Raw genomic sequence first — 25,090 nt, forward strand, 5'->3', positions numbered from 1 at the left:
TCGGTGCCATGAGAATACACTACCTGACTCCGCCAGATGGCGGCAGCAGTGAGTTCCTCCTCCTGTTCCAATCTGGTCCCTCTTGGGCAGAGACGATGTACTCCGATAAAATGCTGATCGGAGCGATATGCGGCTGTATGGGGCCGCTAGAGGCGGGATCAACGTGAGACTGATGACGTATTGAAGCGCTGCCACAGCGCAAATGTAAACACAACCTAACAAGACTACTGTACAACTCAAAATCATTATGGAGATATCAGATTTTTGGCCCCACTCTCTTCCGGTTCATCGTTTCTGCTTGAGAGAGACCAGATGCAGGCAGGAGGAGGGAACTTGTGAACTCAGTACTGCCACAATCTGGCGGAGTCAGGTTAGCAATACACCGGCACGCAATGACGATGAATTAGGCTTGAGCATTACAGTATGCGTGTAGTACACATCTATAAGCGAAAAGACCACGAGCACTCACTTAAACAAATATATCTTTTATTATTTGGCACGGGCAGCAAACAAACGCACGTCCGTGCCAGATAATAAATGATCTTCATTCAAGATTTTCTTTTTACATACAGGCCCTTCAGCAGTGTACAAATGCCACAAGACTGTTTAACAGCCGCAGCATTCATAATGCTAAAGAAAAGCACTGACTAAATATCCTAAAAGGACATGGAGTGTTGGGTGTCTCTCTCACATTAATGTTAACAGGCTTTTCTCCAAAAACAAAATATCCATTATAAGTGCCACAGGTGCAACCCACGCTGCAAGTATAATGATACTGGTTGAAATGGCTGTTCCAACGTATCCGTTGTTGCTCGACACAACAACGCCATTAGGCAATCAACTCGGCTTATGTTTGTGCACATTTTTCACCGGGACCGTTGAAGCCATTGCCCCTGAGCTATATAGTCACAATTACGACACAATCAACAGCGTGTCATCAGCGAACAATGATGTTGAACACGTCAAACTGTTAACTGAGCGGGTAATGGAGTGCTTACTGTCCGAAGCTGAAGCAAACACCAGTCTACTGTGTCAGGCCCTCTGCAACAGCCACAGGTGCAACCCACGCTGCAAGTATAATGATACTGGTTGAATTGGCTGTTCCAACGTATCTGTTGTTGGCTTCGACACAACAACCAGTGTAATTTAATTGTGAATGTTAACATGTTTTGATCTGTTCACTGTTGCATATGAGATGTACCATTTACAGTACTGGCCTTGCAAACATCATTTCAATTGGGATATTATAATATATTGACCTTGTACTTTATGATTAAAACCTTCAGTCACATACAGTAACCAGTGCAGTTGATGAGATGCATTACTCACTGACAATACACATAATTCTCAATGACAATACTTAGAGCAGGAGAACAGGAAAGTGGTCATGACACAAATTATATTCAACTGTTCAATTGTTGCGTGGATCATTGACATTTTATAATCCCACACTTTCAAGCAGGAAAAAAAAGGCTCCCGGGAAATTCTATTTCAAAATTTATTGACATTTTGCATTAGAAAGCAGCTCTGCTTTGGATTCTGTAGGAACCTTGACACAAAAAAAATAGAAGGCCACACGTTGGAGCTGAGAGACGCCGAAAATGGATTTTAAAGTGAGCTGGCCAGGTGGAGAGGAAAGAGACAGATGGGAGAGAGCGAGAGAAGGAAGAGGGTGAATAACAAAGGGAAGGATTGGGGAGGAGAGAGAAATAAAATGAACAAAACAACGCAATCCTTCACAGAAGGATGGAATATAACCCCTCTGGCGTCGACACAATTATGCCACGGCAGCTACGCAGCGAATAATGTCTCCCTCCGTCAACAATTTGGAGGAAATTTAAATCTTTCTTTTCAGACACGATGCGAGACACCTCTGTGGATCAATTCCATGCTTTGAAATTCCTGTGCCAAAGAAAAAGGACAATAGTGATATATATCACACTGCATCACATTCAACCCTGGTGACACAGAGGGATTTCTGTCAGGTACAAAGTCATATACTATACAGTAGTTCAAGAGCCCCTCGATCCACGCTTACAATGCTGGAGGTACACCCGTAACAAATGTGACTCACGTGCGAATGGATCAAAGGAAGATGACACAACGCTAAGACAAACGGGGAGATGAAAGCTCAGAAAACATCCAGGCCAACTACAGCTCCAGGAGGGGGAGAATGCCACATGCTGATTGGCTGAAGGACATGGGGGGGGGGGGGGGGGGGGGCTTGACTTTGTCACCATGGTGAGGCAGAGAAGAGGGGACAGAGAAGCCAGGGACCCCTCCGCCTGGTTGGGTGATAGATGGCCACGTTCCCTTCAGGATGTGGGGGGCTGGAAGGTCTTGGAGGTGGCGAGCATGGCCCGCACTTTAGCCATCAGATCCTGTTTAGAGAGAGAACGAGACAACGAGGGACATGGTCAGATGAGCAGAAGCAGGCACGTGAGGGAATGGATTGTGGTTAGTCTATTTATATGTTTAAGCACCTTATTCAGTACGTCAGGTCTGTGATAAGTTCGGTCCAGTTTGGCCATGTGTATCAAGGTTGTACTTTGAAACATCTTGTGTACAGGACAGGTACATAGGAGTAAAACTTTTGGTTTGGCTTCCTTCAAATAATGCAGCAGCATAGATGTTTGTATTTCACGGGCGCTGCCATTACGCAATGTCCCGCAGCTGTGGTGGGCCCTTTGATGTCCAATTAAGGCACTCTCTCTGCAGCCCTGAGCTGCAGAGATCATTTTTCTGTGATTCTCAATTTTGTCATCTCAAGGACCCCCAGTTGGAGATGCATTATGATTAGGGTTGGGATCCCTCAGGATTTTAACTATTTCTGTTCCTCTTAAAAGGTCAGATTCAGGTCAGGTCAGACTGGGAGTAGCCTGAAAGAGACCTATGCTTTTCTGTGCATAAGTCGTACGATTAGTCACACACGTTGCCACAGTGAAATGTGTTCTCCACATTTGACCCATCTCTTGGAGCGGTGCGCCGCACTCTGGAATCATTCGTTGATTTGACCCCCAATCCAACCCATTGATGCTGAGTGCCAAGCAGGGAGGCATTGGGTTCAATTTTTACAGTCTTTGTACCCGGCGGGGGATCGAACCCCGACCTCCCAGTTTCAGGGCGGAGACTCTAACCACAAGGCCACACACTGTCTGGTCGGGTCGGATCCAATTAGTACTGGAAACCGACGCCGGATTCACCACCTCTGTGCCCACCTCTCCACCACTGCTACACATTCACCACCTCTATGCCCACCTCCCCACCACTGCTGTACATTCACCACCTCTGTGCCCACCTCTCCACCACTGCTATACATTCACCACCTCTGTGCCCACCTCTCCACCACTGCTATACATTCACCACCTCTGTGCCCACCTCTCCACCACTGCTGTACATTCACCACCTCTGTGCCCACCTCTCCACCACTGCTATACATTCACCACCTCTATGCCCACCTCTCCACCACTGCTGTACATTCACCACCTCTGTGCCCACCTCTCCACCACTGCTATACATTCACCACCTCTATGCCCACCTCCCCACCACTGCTATACATTCACCACCTCTGTGCCCACCTCCCCACCACTGCTGTACATTCACCACCTCTGTGCCCACCTCCCCACCACTGCTGTACATTCACCACCTCTGTGCCCACCTCCCCACCACTGCTGTACATTCACCACCTCTGTGCCCACCTCTCCACCACTGCTGTACATTCACCACCTCTATGCCCACCTCTCCACCACTGCTGTACATTCACCACCTCAGTGCCCACCTTTCCACCACTGCTGTACATTCACCACCTCTGTGCCCACCTCTCCACCACTGCTGTACATTCACCACCTCTGTGCCCACCTCTCCACCACTGCTGTACATTCACCACCTCTGTGCCCACCTCCCCACCACTGCTGTACATTCACCACCTCTGTGCCCACCTCTCCACCACTGCTGTACATTCACCACCTCTGTGCCCACCTCTCCACCACTGCTGTACATTCACCACCTCAGTGCCCACCTTTCCACCACTGCTGTACATTCACCACCTCTGTGCCCACCTCTCCACCACTGCTGTACATTCACCACCTCTGTGCCCACCTCTCCACCACTGCTGTACATTCACCACCTCTGTGCCCACCTCCCCACCACTGCTGTACATTCACCACCTCTGTGCCCACCTCTCCACCACTGCTGTACATTCACCACCTGTGCCCACCTCTCCACCACTGCTGTACATTCACCACCTCTGTGCCCACCTCCCCACCACTGCTATACATTCACCACCTCTGTGCCCACCTCTCCACCACTGCTGTACATTCACCACCTCTGTGCCCACCTCTCCACCACTGCTGTACATTCACCACCTCTGTGCCCACCTCCCCACCACTGCTGTACATTAGCATTGTGTAAAATCAGCTGTTTTGTGCTTTGTTACTTTCATCTCCTCCCAGAGATCTCCCAGGAGTTATGCCCTTAGACCAACTAATGATAAAGATAATGGAAATACAGCAAAGACCTGGACCTAGCCTGGAAATAAAGTCATAAAAAATAAATAATAATAATCACATCTACTTTTGTGTGCACCACCCAAAGACAACGTTTCGAAGTTGCTTTATTCAATATTTAGATATTTTATAATAATTTGATCAGACACAACCCACCTCCCTTTCAACTACTTGTTACACTCAATGAAAACGCACTCCCCTGCTTCTGGTGATTGATATTATCCTTGTAATGAATGGGGAGACCTTCATTAAAAACAAAAGTTATGAGATTACAGTACTGAACATTATGAATAATATTGAATAATAATATTGAATAATTTTATAATTAGTTGCGCACCGCTGACTCACACCAAAAATAGCTGATAGTTGTGAGTTTGTAGATTGGCTATTTTTGGTCTGTGCCACCAAGTACATTAAGTATAATCAAGCATTGCCTCCTCTGGTGGCACATGGCTGCTCTGTTTTCAGATGAACAAAATAAAATGGGAGAGGTAGACATGAAAAGCAGCAGCATGAAAGATGGGGAAAAAATAGAACAAACGAAGGAAATCCTAAGAGATTTAAAAAAGGAACTAAGGAAGCCCGAAGACGTCTATCTGTAAGACACGAAAGACTTCAGAGAAAGTAAAGCTCAATTTGTACCCAAACACACAACGGTGTTGCTTGTCGATAAAAACAACTACAAGCTAACATGTGACGATGCGACATGTTGTTGAACACACCAAGGTTCAAGGTTATGTATTAGTGTGTCCCCGAAGGGCAATTGGTTTTACAGCAGGTCATAAGGCTTGAAACACATATAACATACATCAATCAAACCAAACTTATTGCTGCTGGTCGCAAGCGTGCGCTGCGCCCGGCCTACTTGCATCTTCAGAATGCGACTGCCCTCTTCAAGAGGCAAGCAGAACATAAATGGATGGACCATAAATGAAGCATCGAGAGTGAGTGACAGGTGGAGATGAGGAGAATAAAGGTCAAGGGAAGATGACCTTTATTCTCCTCATGCTGACTTGACCAGCTCTCTCAGGAGTATGAAATAAGGATACAACAGTTAAAGTAAGCAATTGTAATGAAATAATCATGCTGGGGAAAGAATAAAGGTCCCTGCACACAGAGTGCATTTTTCGGATTTTTAGCTGCGTTTCTCCATCGGTTTTCCGAAAAACGTGTCCAGTGTGCAACCACCTTAAATCACTATAATATACAGTGTAATGTGTATACAGTATATCTCTGCTGTCGGGAAGAAAAACCACCCAACTGTTTTTCTTAAAATGAAAAATATATATATTCTTTTCAGGAAATGAAGAAAACCTTATACTTTGAAAACTAAGCAAAAGCAAAAAAAAACGTAAAAAAATTAGTTATGTGTTTTCCTCCCGACAGCAACGATACCTCTTGATTATTTGATTCATATATAAAATAATTGATACCGTAGTTGCAGTATTAGTAGTATGAACTATAGGTTCACTACAGGCTCCCAATGAATGGACCATGGTAGAGCGCTTTGAGTAGGTACAGAGCTTAGAAAAGCGATATATTATTATTATTACAGAGAGATAAACACAAGGGTATTGGATAGAAACCGTAGAGTAGAGGTACAATTTAGCAGAGGGTGGAGAGGAACCAGACTGGAGTAATTCACAGATAGATGGGTTATAAAGAGGGTTCATTTGGCACTTGCACTGCAAGGGGTGGGTGGAATGAAAACTGGGTGAATTATTGATCACGAGGTAGCCGGTATGAAGCCAGTGTGTGGCAGAATAATGGTAATGTGTCAAGGAAGATATTTCCCGTCTGAGAAGAGCAAATAGCGACAACAGTAGAGCAACATTATTAGCGAGACTCAATGGAGTGTTTCTACAGCAGAAAATGGATTGTGCCTATGAGGCATATTCACATTTTTATTAAATTTCAAACGACAGTTAGGTTTCCATGGCCGATTACATTATTGAGTGATGAGATATAATGGGGTGAGCAAGTACAGTACAACATGGTTCTATCTGATTTGGTAAAATCCTTCAAGTTGTTTAACACTACATGTCTGAATAAAAAACTAACACTTTTTATGCCCCATAATCTTTCAAAAATAAAGGCGCTAGACATTTCCCCCCAAAACCGGGAGGTATTTATAATTCCATTACAACCTCGCGTTAATAAGTCTCATCTCTCTTTAGAAGTAGAGATGTCCCGATACCAGTATCGGAACACTGCCCGATATGCTCTTATTTGGTCATATCGGGATCGGCGAATATGCTAGTCTAACCACCGATCTGACACAGGGGTAAGGGTAACACTATGGCAGGTAAATAAAATGTTTGAGCATGTGGAGTTTGCTTTTGAGTTGCCCAAACTGCAAGTGCACGTTTGAGCGAGGATTCTGCTATAAACAAGATGTTTATAGCTAGATAGCTATAAACACAACACAAGATATCTGTCTCTAAACAAACACGATTTTAGCAATCCGGTTTTATACTGTACAATTAAAAAGGACCTAAAGACGTCTCCACGCGTCCTGGGCCAAGTTCTACGGGTGTAATTATAAAAGATGTCTGGGGACGTTTTGGGCAAAGTTTTACTATTCTCCACACAACAATTACATTGACCCAGAGACCTTCCCTCTAGCGCCACCCTTTACTCTTTTTACACACACTCAGACACACGTATGAACACGCTAATATAATTGTGTGCCACAGCGGCCCATAGTAGACGACACAGTCTGCAAGGCTTTGTATGATTGCAACATAGTATAAGCGATCACTTGATGTTGAAGGCATTATGTTTCAATTAGGACTAGAGCTTATAGAGTTATACATGCTGCCTGTTGCCTACTACTTGTCTAAAGTATCCACCTACCAAGTGGCTACTCCAGCGTACATGTCTCATCTGCCCAGTTTCACCAACCATCTCAGATGGTTGGCTCCATTCTTCTAACAAGGCTCTATATGTCAGCAACAGATGAGCATCATTCTAAACAGCTCATTAATTCATTCATTTCTTTGGACTAGCTGCAGTGTCCACACTAACTCCCTTTCAACGTAGCCTTGCTTCAGGCCTGGCCTCAGTTCCACCAAGTATTTATGTCTGTCGCCCTGAGCCGTAGCTAGTTGACTTGTCTCACACCTCATCTGGTTCTCATCACAGACAATGTCAGTCTTTTTTTATGGGGTTCACCGTGCTAGAGCTAGACTGCTGACATGAAAGGCGGAGAAAAGAGATTGGTACTCCTAAATTGGTTAGGTCAACTTGTCTGTCTCGGGCAGGCGTCTGTTGTGCATACGTAGCTTTGAAATGCTCGTCCATCATCGTTGCAGGTGTGTGAGTCTGTGAGACAGACGTGCAACTTCCCACGGGTTCAACATTATATTAGTCTTTACTTAGACTTGCCGTTTCATCGCCACACATTTTAAATCTGGGTTACCTTATCAGAAGAGGAAAGGTTCTGACACTAAAACAAACAGAAAACTCAAATACAGCTAATTTAATGAAGCTTGTTATATACAGTGCCTTCGGAAAGTATTCACACCCCTTCACTTTTACCACATTTTGTTTTGTTACAGCCTCATTTCAAAATGGATTAAATTCGTTTTTTTCCTCATCAATCTACACACAATGAATAATGATGAAGTGAAAAAAGTTTTCTCAAATATTTTGTTAATTTATAAAAATTAAGAAACATACATAAGTACATATGTATTCACACTCTTGACTTAGTACCAAGTTGAGGCACCTTTGGCAGCAATTACAGCCTTAAGACTTTTTGGGAATGATCCTACAAGCTTGGCACACTTGAATTTGGGGTATTCTCCCAATTTTTCTCTGCAGATCCTCTCAAGCTCTGTCAGGTTAGACGGGGAGCGTCGCTGAACAGCTATTTTCAGGTCCTTCCAGAGATGCTCAATGGGGTTCAAGTCTGGGCTCTGGCTGGGCCACTCAAGGACTTTCACAGAGTTGTCCTAAAACCAATCCTTCATTATCTTAGCTGTGTGCTTGGGGTCGTTGTCCTGTTGGAAGGTGAATCGTTGACCAAGTCGGAGGTCCTGAGCGCTCTGGAGCAGGTTTTCATCCAGAATGTCTGTACACTGCTCCATTTATCAAGTCTCCCAGTTCCTGCCGTTGAAAGACATCCCCACAGCATGATGCTGCCACCACCATGCTTCACCGTAGGGATGGTATTTGCCAGGTGATGAGCAGTGCCTGGTTTCCTCCAGACCGAAGCCTCTCCTCAATAAAAGGCACATGACAGCCGGGCGTCACAGCGCACTTGGAGTTTGCCAAAAGGCACCTAAACGACTCTCAGACCATTATTAACAAGATTCTCTTGTCTGATGAAACCAAAATAGAGCTTTTTGGCCTGAATGCCAAGCGTTACGTCTGGAGGAAACCAGGCACCGCTCATCACCTGGCAAATACCATCCTTACGGTGAAGCATGGTGGTGGCAGCATCATGCTGTGGGGAGAACAAGTCTCCCAGGAACTGGGAGACTTGTCAGGATAGAGGGAAAGATGAATGGAGCAGTGTACAGAGACATCCTGGATGAAAACCTGCTCCAGAGCGCTCAGGACCTCCGACTTGTTCAACGATTCACCTTCCAACAGGACAATGACCCCAAGCACACAGCTAAGATAACGAAGGATTGGTTTTAGGACAACTCTGTGAAAGTCCTTGAGTGGCCCAGCCAGAGCCCAGACTTGAACCCCATTGAGCATCTCTGGAAGGACCTGAAATTAGCTGTGTAGCGACACTCGCCGTCTAACCTGACAGAGCTTGAGAGGATCTGCAGAGAAAAAGGGGGAAAATACCCCAAATTCAAAGTGTGCCAAGCTTGTAGCATCATTCCCAAAAGGTCTTAAGGCTGTAATTGCTTCAACTTAGTACTACCGGTAAGTCAAGAGTGTGAATACTTATGTACATGTGTTTTTCCAGCTTCTTATTTTTAATAAATTAACAAAATATTTGAGAAAACCTTTTTCACTTCATCATTATGGGGTATTGTGTGTAGATTGATGAGGAAAAAACGAATTGAATCCATTTTGAAATGAGGCTGTAACAAAACAAAATGTGGTAAAAGTGAAGGGGTGTGAATACTTTCCGAAGGCACTGTAAGCCTTCATATTGGAGATGATAGTCTCTAGGCACCTTCAAAGGGTCTATAAATGGAACAAAAGTTAGTAGGAGTATAAATTGGTTAAATTAAACCTGTGACGTCCAAAACTTTGAAGGAAAGGCCATGCTGTATAATGTATATGCTGCAAGTTGGATGCACTGGAATACATTTATGCATTTATTTAATTATTTATTTTCCTGAAAAGCGATAGTTTCTACAGTACCTGCCAGCGATGATATGCTAGAAATGTTTTGCACCTTATTTCTAAACCTCATGTACATAATGTTACTGTATGTACATGAGGTTTGGATGGATACCCTAGAGAGAGTTACAGTACTCTATGTGTAAATAATGTACTGTAGATACCTTGTGTATTTTCTAATTGATTCCTTTTTTTCCCACTTTGTCTTGCAAATATTTATCTTCGTTGTCTTTCTGGAAACAATAAAAAACGATGGAGATTCCATAAAAAAATGAATTTGACGCAATGTTTTACACCTGTAAACCTGTGATGGGATGAATCAGATGACTCTGATTCTGACGGGGAGGTTGAAAATATGGCAGGCGATGTGAGGTTGCTATGTGAGAGAAAGGGTGAAAGCATTTGGCTCTTGTGCTCCATCGCTAAAATAATTAAAGCAACTAAGATGACCAGACTCTCTGAAGTGTGGTGAGATTGGTTTTCTCATCCAAGTGGACTGTTATTCAAAACAGTGGTTTAAATATGAAAGTAAGGCTGCAAAGGTTTCATAAAAGTATATTTGCATTTATGTTCCAGGACTATTGTTAAATTGTGAGTTTTAAATTACTCTCTGCCCTTTTCTAAAAAACTTAGTTTCTGTTGGTCTGTCTCTCTCATTTTCTACTAACAGTCATGTCTCTAGCTCTCTCCCTCTCTCTGAGATGAAAGCCATTTTTATTCAACCATCACCACTTGGCTGTCACGTGTAGACCAGCACGGCTAACAGCAGAATAACGATGCATGGACACGTTCATACAAAAGCTACCCAAAGCCTAAATATGCATGCGACGACCACATGCACTCCGAGGTGGAAAAGGTGACCTTAGACCAGATATTAGCTGGTCTACAGCATGCAGATCAACTATACTGTACATAAAGCTACGTACGCTAGCCCCACTGGGGTTCAATCCATGCCGATTTTAAATAGGATATAATATCCATATTTGCATTCTACTGGCACTAGACCAAGAGGTAGGGAAGTCTCAGGAGCGCTCATGTAAAACACTGACCAGTACAAGACCAAGACCAAAACCTCTGTGCTAGACAATACTGTGGTCAAATATGATATACAGTATATAAAATTCTGGATACCTCAATCTAGTACAGTGTGATCAAAACTTTGAACAGTAGCATTATTTAAGATGCTACTATTGTACTTTCAACTTTTTTACAGTCTTTAACAAAACATAGCTAACACTTCGACCTGAAAGACAGTTCTAGGCCACAGCTAGACTTAATCAAATGGACAAAGTCCAAAGATGTAATTTATATAAAGTACAGTAGTAACAGCTTGTTCTATTCAATGGGTCAAACAGTTATTTTATTTGGGAAGCTGTAGCTAAGATAAAAGGTAGAGGGCTGCTGAGTACAGATATATAAATGAGTAGTACCTGAGTGATTTTGGTCTGCACAGCGGACACTATGGTCGAAGACACAGGTTTGTCCTTCTCCTGAGATCCACCCCTGAAGAATGGCGAGACACAGACGAGAGAAAAAAAAATGAAATTGTTATTCATGGTCAGCTATGAGTGTACATTATTATTATGAAAAGAAAAGAGAAGCAAGGACGAGAGAGCAGACAAGAGAGGCAGGGACAACACACATAAGTGTGTTCTTAGTTGACACTAAGGACACTATAAGGTCTCAGAGGTGGTCGGGCAAGTACAGGTCATGTTGTACTTGCCCAGACCCAAAGGTCATGCCCACTTGCCTGAAAAGTAAATTGTCCATTATAAAATAGGTAAAAATGTAATTACCGTAAAATGTAACACTTTTTCTTTTTGACTATGTGGTGGTCACCATTAACACCCATTCTATCTGTTTCTTTCAATCTCCTGTATCTCCTATTCCTTGTCCCAGATGGCATTTTTTGTCAAAACAAGGTTTATTCCACGGCCGGGAGCCGACGCTGTGAAGCATTCCACTGCACTCGGTTAGCTCTGTTTGATACACAGGACCTGACCACGCATCGTCCAACTTCCTAGTATAAGATCAACACCGGAAGTCTGGAAATGTGGCTTTTCAAAATAAGAGCTGAACTGGGAAAAATGCTGGCGTGAATTATAACATAATTTGTCAATAAATGCTAGCGTAAGTGTTAAGTACTGTACTTATATTTTAAGGATTTGAAATGGGACATTATGTGTAATGAGTACTTTTACTTTTGGTACTTTAGCACATTTTGATACCAATACTTTTGTACTTGTACTTGTAAGTATTTCTTTCTATATTGCAGTATTGATACTGTACATTTGAGTACTTTTTCCACCGCTGGCATTCACAATAATACATAATTACATACATAATTTAACACATAAGCTTTGGCATTTTGTGGTATTTCATTGCTCAATATATCTGAAGGTGTTATATATTATGCATGAGTGTGGTAAATCTATACGTTTGTGTGCATGACTGAATAGGTCACGTTATAATATATCGTGGCATGGATTCATGCATCACTTTGCTGGGGGGGGGGGGGGGGGGTATCAGTAGGGATGGCGCTTGTTAAATAGTATTGATAACGAGCACCTTATCAATCAGGCTTATCGAGCCAGGTTCTTATCGAGCCCATGTGTGCCAAGTGATTCCAACTAAAACAAAAACAAATGCATTTTCCAACAAACGCTCGAAAATGTTCACAATGCCTTGTTGAATGCATCTCAGATGTTCACAATGCCTTGTTGAATGCATCACATGTTCACAATGCCTTGTTGAATGCATCACATGTTCACAATGCCTTGTTGAATGAATCTCAGATGTTCACTCACAATGCCTTGTTGAATGCATCACATGTTCACAATGCCTTGTTGAATGCATCTCAGATGTTCACAATGCATTGTTGAATGAATCTCATGTTCAAAATGCCTTGTTGAATGCATCACATGTTCACAATGCCTTGTTGAATGCATCACATGTTCACAATGCCTTGTTGAATGAATCTCAGATGTTCACAATGCATTGTTGAATGAATCTCATGTTCAAAATGCCTTGTTGAATGCATCACATGTTCACAATGCCTTGTTGAATGCATCTCATGTTCACAATGCCTTGTTGAATGCATCTCATGTTCACAATGCCTTGTTGAATGCATCTCATGTTCACAATGCCTTGTTGAATGCATCACATGTTCACAATGCCTTGTTGAATGCATCTCAGATGTTCACAATGCCTTGTTGAATGCATCTCAGATGTTCACAATGCATTGTTGAATACATCACATGTTCACAATGCCTTGTTGAATGCATCTCATGTTCACAATGCCTTGTTGAATGCATCTCAGATGTTCACAATGCCTTGTTGAATGCATCACATGTTCACAATGCCTTGTTGAATGCATCTCAGATGTTCACAATGCCTTGTTGAATGCATCTCAGATGTTCACAATGCCTTGTTGAATGCATCTCAGATGTTCACAATGCCTTGTTGAATGCATCTCAGATGTTCACAATGCCTTGTTGAATGCATCACATGTTCACAATGCCTTGTTGAATGCATCTCAGATGTTCACAATGCCTTGTTGAATGCATCTCAGATGTTCACAATGCCTTGTTGAATGCATCACATGTTCACAATGCCTTGTTGAATGCATCTCAGATGTTCACAATGCCTTGTTGAATGCATCTCAGATGTTCACAACAAATTGGGCCATTCTGGGAGCCGTGTTTCTGCTTCCAGCCTCAAACGCTCTATAGAGCAGTGGTTCCCAAACGTTTAGCTCGAGACCCAAAAGAGAGATTAGACGTTTGCCCGGGACCAAGGAAACTAGTGAAGCCAGCCCAGCTGTAATGATCTTAAATCCCTTTATTTTAAATCTTTTTCTTTTTTTACTAATAGTACAACATAATCATTAGAGAGACTTTAGTTGTTACTGTACAATACTTTAAAACAGTTGGCATGTTGCACACATGCCTAAAATTGCTGATATTTGTGCCGCCGTCGTTGAAAACAATGTATTTAAAACTCCAGATTGTCACACTGCATGAACAGCACTCGAGGGCCGTTTTCTGCCCCCTCAATGACGCCACTCTCCTAGTCTACACCACTCTGGCAGTGCCATGCTCCCACTCTCCTAGTCTACACCACTCTGGCAGTGCCATGCTCCCACTCTCCTAGTCTACACCACTCTGGCAGTGCCATGCTCCCACTCTCCTAGTCTACACCACTCTGGCCATGCTCCAGCCTCATGGTGGCAACAAACTTTCTCAATGCCACTTCAGCAGGAGTAAATTAACAGATCATCAAGCTACACTAATCCAAGGCGATGGCCATGGAGTTCGAGACAGCTTTGTTCTCATGTCTCACTCACAGCACACGCAAGCTCAAATGACTCAAGTATTATGCGAAGGATGATGGCTGCTTTCCTCACTGTTAATGCACTTGCACAATCTACAGTTAATACCGGTATAAAACGATAGTTACGTATGTAACTACGGTTCTATGAGTCCTGAATGACCGCCAGAGGCGGTGCTTTAAGCACTGAATACGTCCCTTCGCGCATGCGCAGTCGAGTATTTTATACCAACAATGTCGGTTGACCCCGTGATGACCCGGAGTCGTCTATAACTTCCGGCAGTCATCCGGGGCTCAGTCCCTACAGAATCTTCTCGCGAGAACACGAGGATTCTGAGTGACAAGAGTGCCTCTGGCGGTCATTCAGGACTCATAGAACCGTAGTTACATACGTAACTATCGTTCTATTTCGTCCCTGCTGACCGCCAGAGGCGGTGCTTTAAGCACTGAATGACTTATACCAGCCAAGTCACGAGGAATCCTGATTACAGACCTCAAAGGGTAGAACCGGAGGATTCGGGGAAGAGGGCCACGTCCACTGGGTGGGGAGTGGCAACATTCACCCTGTAGTACCTTGAGAAAGTGCCTGCCGAAGCCCATGAGGCGGCGGCACAAATGTCCTCCAAGGGCACCCCTCTCATGGCAGCCCATGATGTGGAAATGCTCCTTGTAGAGTGGCACCGTACCCCTGATGGTACGGGGAGGTTACTTGCCTCATAGGCGTGGCTGATTGTGTCTACAATCCAGTGGGACAGGCGCTGCTTGGAGGGAGCGCCGCCTTTGTTCACACCACTATGGCAAAAGAACAGCTGCTCTGCTCGCCTGATGCGTGCAGTAGCTTCAATGTAGGCTCTCAGGCCCGGACTGGGCACAACAGCTCCAGTTTGTCTGTCAGCTCCCCAGGTGGGGGGTTGAATCGAGCCAGCCTGATAGGCCGGTTGAGGTGAGCCTGCGACAGCACCTTCGGGAGGAATGCTATGTTTGGCCACAGCGTGACCCCCGAGCCGTCTGCGTTCCACCTCAGACATGATTCGCTGACTGACAGAGCGTGCAGTTCACTGACGCGCTTTGCCAATGTAATGGCCAGGAGAAGGGCTGTCTTGCATGACACCCACTTCAGCTCTGCCTGTGCCAAGGGTTCGAAGGTAGGCCCGCACAGGGCGTCCAGTACCCGGTTAAGGTCCCATGAGTATGAGAATGTGTGCTATAGAGCGGAGCGCACCACTTGCCGCTCCAGCACATTGCCGTGTTCGGCCCAGTAGACTGGCATAAACTTCATATGGGTCCCATCAGATTCAAGACATGTCGACACCCGTCTGTCTTGCGTCACGAGGAAGTATGTAGATCGGACTTCCCTTAGTGTGACTGAGGATATACAGCCTCTGTTGCGCCCTTGGGCAGGAGGACACATCACTCCTGGTCTGATAGTAGGGCTCTCGTCATGTTGCTGATAATGGCCATTTTGACCCGCCGGATATGGGGGGCTGGCGTCAGAAGGCACAGCCCGGAAAGTCACAGTCAGGTCCCTGCGTGGGACGCCAGGGAACACGCTGGCCTCTAGTGTGGGCCGGCGGTGATACGCGAGCTCCGAGGGCAGTCAAGATGATTTCATCAATGTTGGAGCTCGGCCCTTTGGGAGGCGGGATGTGTCGTAGGCCTGCAAGCTGCAGCCTGGTCTTCCCCCCCTGGATGGTTCGCTCCGGCGATTCTCGCCCGGCTGAACCACCTAGTGCTCCTGGCTCCTCAGGGAGACTACGGAGAGTTGGCCTAGGCTCATCAGTCAAGCTTGACTGTGAAAACCCGACTTGGCGACGGGCTAGAGATACGATGGACATCAGCCGCCCACGCTCTGAGGACATGACGCCAATGCCTCCAGTGACACACCAAAGGTGACTGAGCCAGTATTAACGTTGCCACTATTAAGTGTGAACGGGAGGCCCCAGTGAGCAGGTTGTCTGTGCTCCTGCACTGGGGTCGAGGTCACCTAGCGTTCTGCCGCCGGGCCTCGTTGGGGAACACAATGAGGGATGCAATGACAGGCTTGGTGGCTGGCATGTAACCCAGGCCAGCCCTTATCGCCTTGTGCGTTCAAATCTATTAAAGTGTCACGTCGCAACGGGTTGTCTCAGGACACTTTTCCCAATCAGGGCAGGGCTGCCAGGATTTCACCATCGGTATAGAGATGGGAGAGGGCCCTGATCGTTCGCCCGGCAGGCCTGTAGCTGTCTCAGGTACAGGCGTGGGGGACGGCGAAGACAGCAAGAAGAAGGCGCTTGGAGGAGCCGACTGCCTGCTTTAGTATGCGTTCCACGGCTATGCGCATGAGCTGAGAAGTGGGAGGCCGGCTCTGATGCCTGGGAGGCACCGCCTTCTGCATCTTCCTCATAGTCATGGAAGTGCGTAGCTTAAGCTGTCGGGGAGAGCACATCAACCTCGAGTCAGTTGTGGCATCGGAGAGGTAGGCGCTTCGGCACCCTCCGAGGTGCCTAGGTGTTATCTGAAGTGAGCATGGCCCTCATGCGGGCCAACTCTGCAGATAGCTGAGCCCTCTCGGATCTGCTGTAGTCAGCGGTCAGACCTTTTCCTCCTGGCACACGGGGCAGGACCAAGGTCGGCTCACGGCTGAAGGAGAGCTTCACACGAGGTACAAAAGTGGGAGCTCTCCATTGTGGTGGCACCGGTTACTCTGGACCGGCCGGTGCACACAAGTCCCAACTAGCCCAGGGCGCGGACGCTACTGGTTGCTAGGTGTTGGCCATATGCTTGAGGGAGCGCATACGCTGTCTGTACCAGCAGAGGCTTTCGAGGTACGAAAGTGGGTGCTCTCCGTTGTGGTGGCACCGGTTCCTTTGGACCGGCCGGTGCACACCAGTCCCAACTAGCCCAGGGCGCGGACGCTACTGGTTTGCTAGGTGTTGGCCATATGCTGCAGGGAGGGGGCGCGTACGCTGCCTGTGCCAGCAGAGGCTTTAACTTAGATCGGCATATAATGACTTAATCGAAAAACTGAATGCTGCTATACCTGCCGCAGCATGTGAATATGCATTTACGTTTATGCAAATGCTCATTGCAGCACTTTGAGATTCAACCAGATGTAAAGTGCATCATAGAAACAGCACACAAACGTTGCTGTTAGATAGACTGTGCGACCTGCATGGTCGCGGTGGGGGAGGGGAGCTTTACGCTACCTGTACCCCCGGCGGAGGCTTACTTATAATTTATGATAATAAAGTAGCCTTCAGTCAAGGTTTGGACGCTGCTATGTAGCAGCTGTAGTGTTTCCTATGTGACCGTTTATCACGGCACTATGACGCTTATCCAAACTCCAGTGCATTATTATTTATGTTTGCTAGTCCAGAGCGAAACAAAAGACACTTCCAATACACTAGTCACGTGTGCACTACTACGCATTCATGCTGGGAGGAGGGAGCGCTACCGCTGCCTACCCCAGCCAGGTTCGGTTAAATAAACCGACACAAGCTAGTTTTGGAGAAAAGGCTACAACCGATAGCTCCACCGATAGGGGCCACCTGCTGAAGGAAGGGAGCGCGTACGCTGCCTGTATCAGCTGCAGCTAATGAACATAACAAGCTATACACCAATAGCTGTTAATAAATGCTTGAGCTAACAAACGATTAGTAGTAAGTAACATCAAGCTGGCCGTATGCTGGAGGAGCGGAGCGCATACGCTGCCTGCCCTGTACCAGCTGGGCCAACAAACAGTAAGGCAAGCTATATACAGATAGCTTTTTATCTTCAATAGTATAATAAGCGCTTGGGCTACAACTACAGGTAGCAGCGCCAGTTAGAGAGCTATGCTGGAGACCAGCTAGGCTACTAAAAAACAAGACAAGCTATAGCCTGTTCATAAACAGCTTTAACTTTAAGCTACTGGTAGCAGCTGTGAGCTACGCTGTCAGCAGCGCCAGATACTCTGTGCTGGGGACCAGCTGGGCTAATGGGACCTACAGGTACCCAGGGGCACTAATCCGACCTGTGGGAACAAACCAGGTTGCACCCACTGTATATGCAAAAAACTGTTAATGGAGCTTTGAGCTCCAGACATACTGGTAGCAGCTTCAGCTAGGCCCACTACTGGGGGCCAGCTGGGTTAACAACCAGACAGGCTATGTACACCAGTAGCTGTTAATACTATTTTGCTACAAACTATACTGGTAGCAACATCAATACCCTGGGAGGACGCAGGAAGCTGCTCCTGTACCGGGCTGATAATAACAACAACAATACAGCTATTCGCAAAAGCAGTTAAGCTTGAATGCTGCCAATATCGGTATATGGCTTTGGCCAGCAAGGCTCTTGCCATCACCAGCAGGGGCTAAACAAAGCTTAAAAAGTAGCGTGTTTAACAAACGAAGGTAATATGACAGTGTTCTTATCCTTCGGCAAGTCTTATAGTCGCTTATAATAAGCGCTAGCGTTCACAGTCGAACAGACCTCGTATGCAGAGCAGGGAGGCGGCGCGAACGCAGCCTTTACCCACACACAGGAGGTTATGCCATGATAAGTATATGATATCATATGAACGTCTGTTTAGCGGGGATAGCGCCGCTTTAAACGATAACGTACCTTCTGTCCGGGGAGGGTTTTGTTAGCCTTCATTACCGGCGAGAGAGATTGGACGCTCCTGCGTCCACGTGACATGGGTTGTCACCGAGTGCCTCCCTCAGATGTTGGGGGCCAAGGCACCCAGGGCAGAGGTCATGCCCATCCTCTGGCCGCAGAGGAGCCTGGCAGGAGGTGCACAGGTGGTGGCGGGGTTCGTCCATTGGAAACCCGCAGATGTAGCCCAGAGCGCGGACGCTAGTGGTCGCTAGGGGTGGAGCCGTAAACTGGTAGGAAGGGAGCGCGGACGCTGCCTGTGCCAGTAGAGGCTACTGTAGCTGCTAAAGGCCGCTTAGCTGGAGGGAGGGGGCGCGCACGCCGCCTATGCCAGGTAAGGGGTGCTCTAGCAGAGACCAGTATATATGATATATATATAATGATATAGTTATATATATATAATTTCAGAAAAACCAACCTATAAAGTGGCAATGGCTCTGTGCCGAAATTAAAGTACACTATTTGAGAACAAGTGACTAAATCAGTCAAGCCAATTCATATAACCGGGGTTACTGACGTAACCTCGCGGTGGTGCTATATAGCTGGCCAGTGCCAGCAAAGACTCATTCAGAGAGGCAGAGTAATATAGCAGTAAATAAGTACACTTATAAGTAGTATAAGTATAAGTAGTATAAGTATAAGTAGTAAGCAAATAATAATAGCGTCGACTCACGTGCTGGGAGCGGGTAGCGCTAACGCTTGCCGTCACCAGCACTGCGGCGCAGCCTTCGTGGGAAAACAAGACAGCGTAAGCTGTCAAAGAGAACGAGCTATCCGTTCAACTTTGACGGGTGCTAAACGGGACGCTCAGGTCGCCGTTTGTAGCACGCGGCGGTGCTATATAGCTGGCCAGTGCCAGCAAAGACTCGCTCAGAGAGGCAGAGTAATATAGCAGTAGATAAGTACACTTATAAGTATAAGTAGTATAAGTATAAGTAGTATAGGTAAGTAGTAAACAAATAATACTAGCGTCGACTCACGTGCTGGGAGCGGGTAGTGCTAACGCTTGCCGTCACCAGCACTGCGGCGCAGCCTTCGTGGGAAAACAAGACAGCGTAAGCTGTCAAAGAGAACGAGCTATCCGTTCAACTTTGACGGGTGCTAAAACGGGACGCTCAGGTCGCCGTTTGTAGCACGCAACCGTGTGTGTTGCAGGGAAGCAGCGCGCACGCAGCCTATGCGAACAGGGGTTGTCTGCTTACCTTGTTCCCACGGGGAAAGAAGACGATGTGAAGCCCAGCTCCACTCGAAAACGATACAATAATAGTAGTATTAAGTCGCAGTCCCTGGAGGGCGAACGCACGCGTCACAGCTCCGACCAACAATGGTCGCGGGACTACCGGCGACTTAGTAGTAGCAAAGCAATAGTTCTGTTATCGTGCAGTTTAATTCTGCTGTAGAACTCTGTGCTATGTACAACTTGCGTAAGCGAGAAGAAATTAGGGACTGAGCCCCGGATGACTGCCGGAAGTTATAGACGACTCCGGGTCATCACGGGGTCAACCGACATTGTTGGTATAAAATACTCGACTGCGCATGCGCGAAGGGACGTATTCAGTGCTTAAAGCACCGCCTCTGGCGGTCAGCAGGGACGAAATAGAACTCCATGACACTATGTTAATGCGCACCATTTCAGTACTGTGATGCAAAATACATCACGTCGACTGGCTTGACCGCCCATCTAGTCTGTATGAACGGGTGTGTGTGGCTTACAGCGCAAATGGATCAACATGTGTTCTGTCTGCTGATTACCAGTGTTGAACTGTAGATTTAGTGGACTAAAATATTACATTTAGTGGACTAAACACTAGACTAAAGCTAAAACATTTCAGATCACTAAAACGAAATTTAAATTTATTCAAAAGACTAAGACTAAAACTAAACTTAAAGACTTAAAATAAACAGTGCTGGTTACCTGGAGCCCAGACTGGAGGCGGGGCTAGCAGACAGGGCTCTGGCGGGTGAGGAGGAGGGGGAGAGGAGTGGGGAGCCCGCAGGCTGCAGCTGCAGCCCTGAGGACAACACGGAGCTCTGCCTCTTGTGTGGAGACCTGAGAGAAAACACACATTATGGACAGTCAGTGCCACACACCACCAACTAGGAGAAACATTTTATATAATAGTCCTTACCCGTTGTATGGACAATTTCCCCCCATAAATATATTTAATTGCTCTTCATTTTAACTTGTATAATATATTTGTATACACACAGATGTAACAAATATACGTGGAGACATTTGAAAGGTGAAGATGTCTGTGGAGCCCCCCATTGAATGGCATTTGTATGTCTGTTAAATGTGAGAGTGTAAATGGGTCAATTGTATATACGCTGTCTCTGAGTTACATGAGACCCCCATTACTATTGTAAAAGCAGTAGCGAAACACACACACACACACGCGCGCGCGTGGCGAAAGTACACACACACACGTGCGTTGCGAAGGTAGCGACACACACACACACACACACACACACACACACACACACACACACACACACACACACACACACACACACACACACACGCGTTGCGAAAGTATAGCTGCGTGCATGTAGCTCATGTGTACGGCACGGCGAAGGAGGTGGTGAGGAGGGAGCGGACAGTGTGGTGTCGAAACAGATGTTGCGCGGAAAACTGTGTCCCAGTATTAATCAGTGACCATCCCAAAATGCAATTCACTTGTGACACGTGATTTCCGGGGAGAGGAGTTTTGCCGCCCTGTGCCCGCTAGGGGTACTGCGCCCTGGGTGCGTTTTCGCATTTTTAATTCACTAATAAATTCCTTATTAATCATTAATGTGTCAAATCGAAAAAAGGGCTCTTAAGACCTCCATATTATTATGGTCAATGCCTGTGTGAAAAGTGGGAGCTATTGGTGCAGGCAGTGAGGAGCTACGGCGATGTTTCTGACACACAGACAGACACACACACACACACACACACAGACACACACACAGACTTTGGCTGAATTATAGTATGATGATGATGATGATGATGATGATGATGATTATAGCAGACACTCTTACCCGGAGTGACAAGAAAATAATTACATACTACAAATTACTACGATAGCAGGTGGAAGACTAGCAAACAAATTAGAGTCACCAGGCTCTTCCTCAGACCTGGTCCCTCACGAAGTAAAATTGCATTTGGGAGCAGCAATACTGGTGTGCAGATTTTTATTGTGTGCCTGTCCTCTGAGCAATAATGTATCTGCTCGGGTGGTAATATTTTTACATATTAGTGATGATGTGCAGTACCACACTGTGCAGCTGCGTGACATGTACGTATATAGCATACTGATATACAGCTGTTGTGTTGTAATATTGTCTGATTCTTTATTGTGGCTATCATAACCCACTCAACTCTACATAAAGATAACGCAGTAACAATACATCGCTATCCTCTGGGATGCCTCGATGGGACTATTGGCCGCTTACGAGCGACTGTCATACAGGCTGCTCAATAGGATGGACGACTAGGACTTAAAATGGGGCTTTTACCATATGCACGTATCAGGACTCGGATTAGTTTCTGGCAGCTCTGAACGGGCTGCAACGTTGTAAAAATATACTGAAGGAATATGTCCAGACATATTCCTTTGGGGCTGGGGTGGACTGTGGGATATTTCTGTGCATCTGTTATATTGTTTTGTTTTGTTTTGTTATGTGTTTGTTTGGTTGTGTTTTGTCTATATGTCAATGTCTTATATACTAAAGAAAATTAATAAAAAACAATACATCGCTATCATTTAATCAGAGAACACCACAACTGCATTAGTATTGAACTCAACCACGTTGTCAGAAATTACATTGACACATCTACTGTAGAATTTGCTAAATCATTGTAGGTTGAATCAGAATGTGTTTGAGCAAGGGGACCAGTTTAACAACTTGAGTCAAGATCAAGTTAGCTGGGAAACATTAGCTATGAAATTAACATCCAACTATAATTGACTAATTCTAGAACTGTAATGTACTTATATTAACCTCACGATAATATAATGTTAAGATGGTGGGTACATTTCCTGCCTGCCTGGAAGTGAATTTAATTTAGTTTTTCTTTCTCCCAATTGAGTCATTATGCCAATTAATAATCCACGCACATTTCTTTGTTGCCACTGCTGTTGTGTGCTACTGGCTCACCTCCCAGCGAGGAGCCCCCACTGGGAGGAGTAAACCAAGTTGAGTGCGGTGGTGAGTATTTAGATTACCTGGATCGTCTTCTGTGCTGCTCTGTGCTGCTGCCTAGACGATGACGCTCCCTGTCTCTGTCTTCATGCCTCCTGTCTGAGGCCGCTGCTCCCCGCTCCTTCCTAGGTGGAGACCGTGACCGTGACCTGTCCAGACAGAAGGCCAGAGAGAGAGAGAGAGAGAGAGAGAGAGAGAGAGAGAGAGAGAGAGAGAGAGAGAGATATGAAAATCTCTCGCTATCAGTCGGTAATGCTGTCGCTTCATAGCTAGACGTGATAGGGACCTTTACACATTTAATTCCACCTGGGGACACTGTGGGCGTGTTCTCTCCTCTGCGTCGTCAACGCCCATACCCTAGGTGGGGTTGGCAAAAGGGCCTTTATGTGTGGAGGTTGCATGTTCTCCCAGTGTCCCCTAGGCCTAGGGTAGGTAGTGGTACCTTCACAGAAAACATGCAGTAATCCTGGTCTCTACACTGCCTCCCCCTGGCAAGCCTGATGGAGGGCAAAGGAACTGGTTGGAATAGTTCATTTAAAGTCAAAATATAGACGAATAAAACTGGGTCATAGATGAGATGAAAGAAGTTGAGAGAGCCACATACACAGCATTTAACATTAAAACAACATCAAATGTAACTTGTGCAAAACATCCATCCATTCGTTCACCGCAAGGACGTGTTGTGCTGAAACCTGCAGGTGAAACCACAGTGCTATGCTACCGCTAATCACAAAGATTGGATCCATATGGACACACGATGAGCCGGTCCCATACGTACATTACCACTCAGAGTAACTCAGGAGGCTGTACAACAACAGCACATTAGTTTACTCATCAAAACTGGTTATAAAACTGTAACCAAACTAACCGATCAAATCGATGTATAGATGGATGTAAATGATTTGTCTGGGGGAATGGGGATCATAGATGCTTTGTAGTTTGGACTTTGGAGATCACTTCGTGTGTCATTCACACCGCGGCCACCGCTACACCCCCCACCCCCCTTCATATTTTTGTGGATCTGCACTGATCTCATATAGCCCATATGGAATCGACACAACGGAAATTCGTCGCCAGGACAAAAAACTTGAATTCCTGCCTGAAGACCACTTGAGGTTAATAGCACACAATAGAGTTTTAGCAAGGACACAGCTTCCAGATGTGTGGACATTAACCAGAGCCACTATTATTTCATTTTAATTATTAGGCTATTGACTATTAGGCCTTATATTACACCTAACACCTAACAACTGTCATTGACATTTTCAGATTATTCTTTAAGAAGAATTTTACCATTCCAAGTGGCTATGATTGCCTTCTAAAGTTTGCAGGCCCTGGGTAGACAACCCGGCCTGGCGGAGACCTGCGCTCTGAGGAGGAGCATGCCGTTCTATAAAGGCAATCAATTCTACATGGCTCAGCCCTTCAGTAACTCTTGCCTTCATTTCTCATACAAGAAACACAGGCAACACACAAATGCAATCTGCTTGGCACTTTGTAACGTGGTTCTAGAATGCTGATTACATGCCTAAATCCAATGTTCTCCACCACTGAAAGGGCTTGCATGTCACGGTCACCCCGACTGAGCTCATTATTATTGCTTGAGAGTCATCTTTTTTAACGGACAGACGGGGAAATGAAATGTAAAGCAGACTGGACTCTACAATGGAGCGGTTTCTCTCTCCGTCAGCTTGTCTGTGGCTGCATTTTCCCCGTTGAAAGCACACCTGCGTGGAATGCAAAGATAAACAACAGCGCCTCTGGCTTCCCCGTGCTAGAATCGCAATGCGGCTTGAAATATCTATACAGCTGTATCGAACATTAATTTCGATGAATTACCGGTACGTATTTAGTATCGTGACAGCATTAATATATTTATTTGCCACTTTGAAAACCAGTGGCATATACAGTACAGTACCGTCACCACACAAGCGGCCAGCCTGCATCGTGCAGCTTCACCACTGAACACCACACTGTGATCTGTGTGGCTTCAGTGACTGAACACATAGCTAAGGATTGTTCAGGGAAATAACGCGGTTATTAGACTCATGTCTTGTTAAATCTCGTCTAGTTTCAATGAAGCATAGATTAGGATGTAGAAGAGTTCCAATGTGTGCAATTTTAACCCTCTTATGGCT

At 45.7% G+C, this 25,090-nt stretch overlaps 1 protein-coding gene across 5 annotated transcripts in view; it reads right to left on the bottom strand.

Annotated features, from left to right (window-relative positions):
- Positions 1-1,484: 1,484 nt before the first annotated feature.
- Positions 1,485-25,090, bottom strand: part of sfswap (splicing factor SWAP) — a 111,054-nt gene continuing 87,448 nt past the window's right edge. For all 5 annotated transcript variants that reach the window (XM_083793677.1, XM_083793676.1, XM_083793680.1 and 2 more), the window contains 4 exons: positions 22,976-23,101; positions 20,680-20,814; positions 11,246-11,318; positions 1,485-2,381 (listed from right to left, as the gene is read on the bottom strand). In XM_083793677.1, the coding sequence (XP_083649803.1) occupies positions 2,316-2,381; positions 11,246-11,318; positions 20,680-20,814; positions 22,976-23,101 (400 nt within the window). In that variant the 3' untranslated portion in view covers positions 1,485-2,315. The remainder of the gene's footprint in view (positions 2,382-11,245; positions 11,319-20,679; positions 20,815-22,975; positions 23,102-25,090) is intronic.

The sequence above is a fragment of the Protomyctophum parallelum genome (assembly GCF_964188405.1).
Source record: "Protomyctophum parallelum genome assembly, chromosome: 21".
Classification (NCBI taxonomy): domain Eukaryota; kingdom Metazoa; phylum Chordata; class Actinopteri; order Myctophiformes; family Myctophidae; genus Protomyctophum; species Protomyctophum parallelum.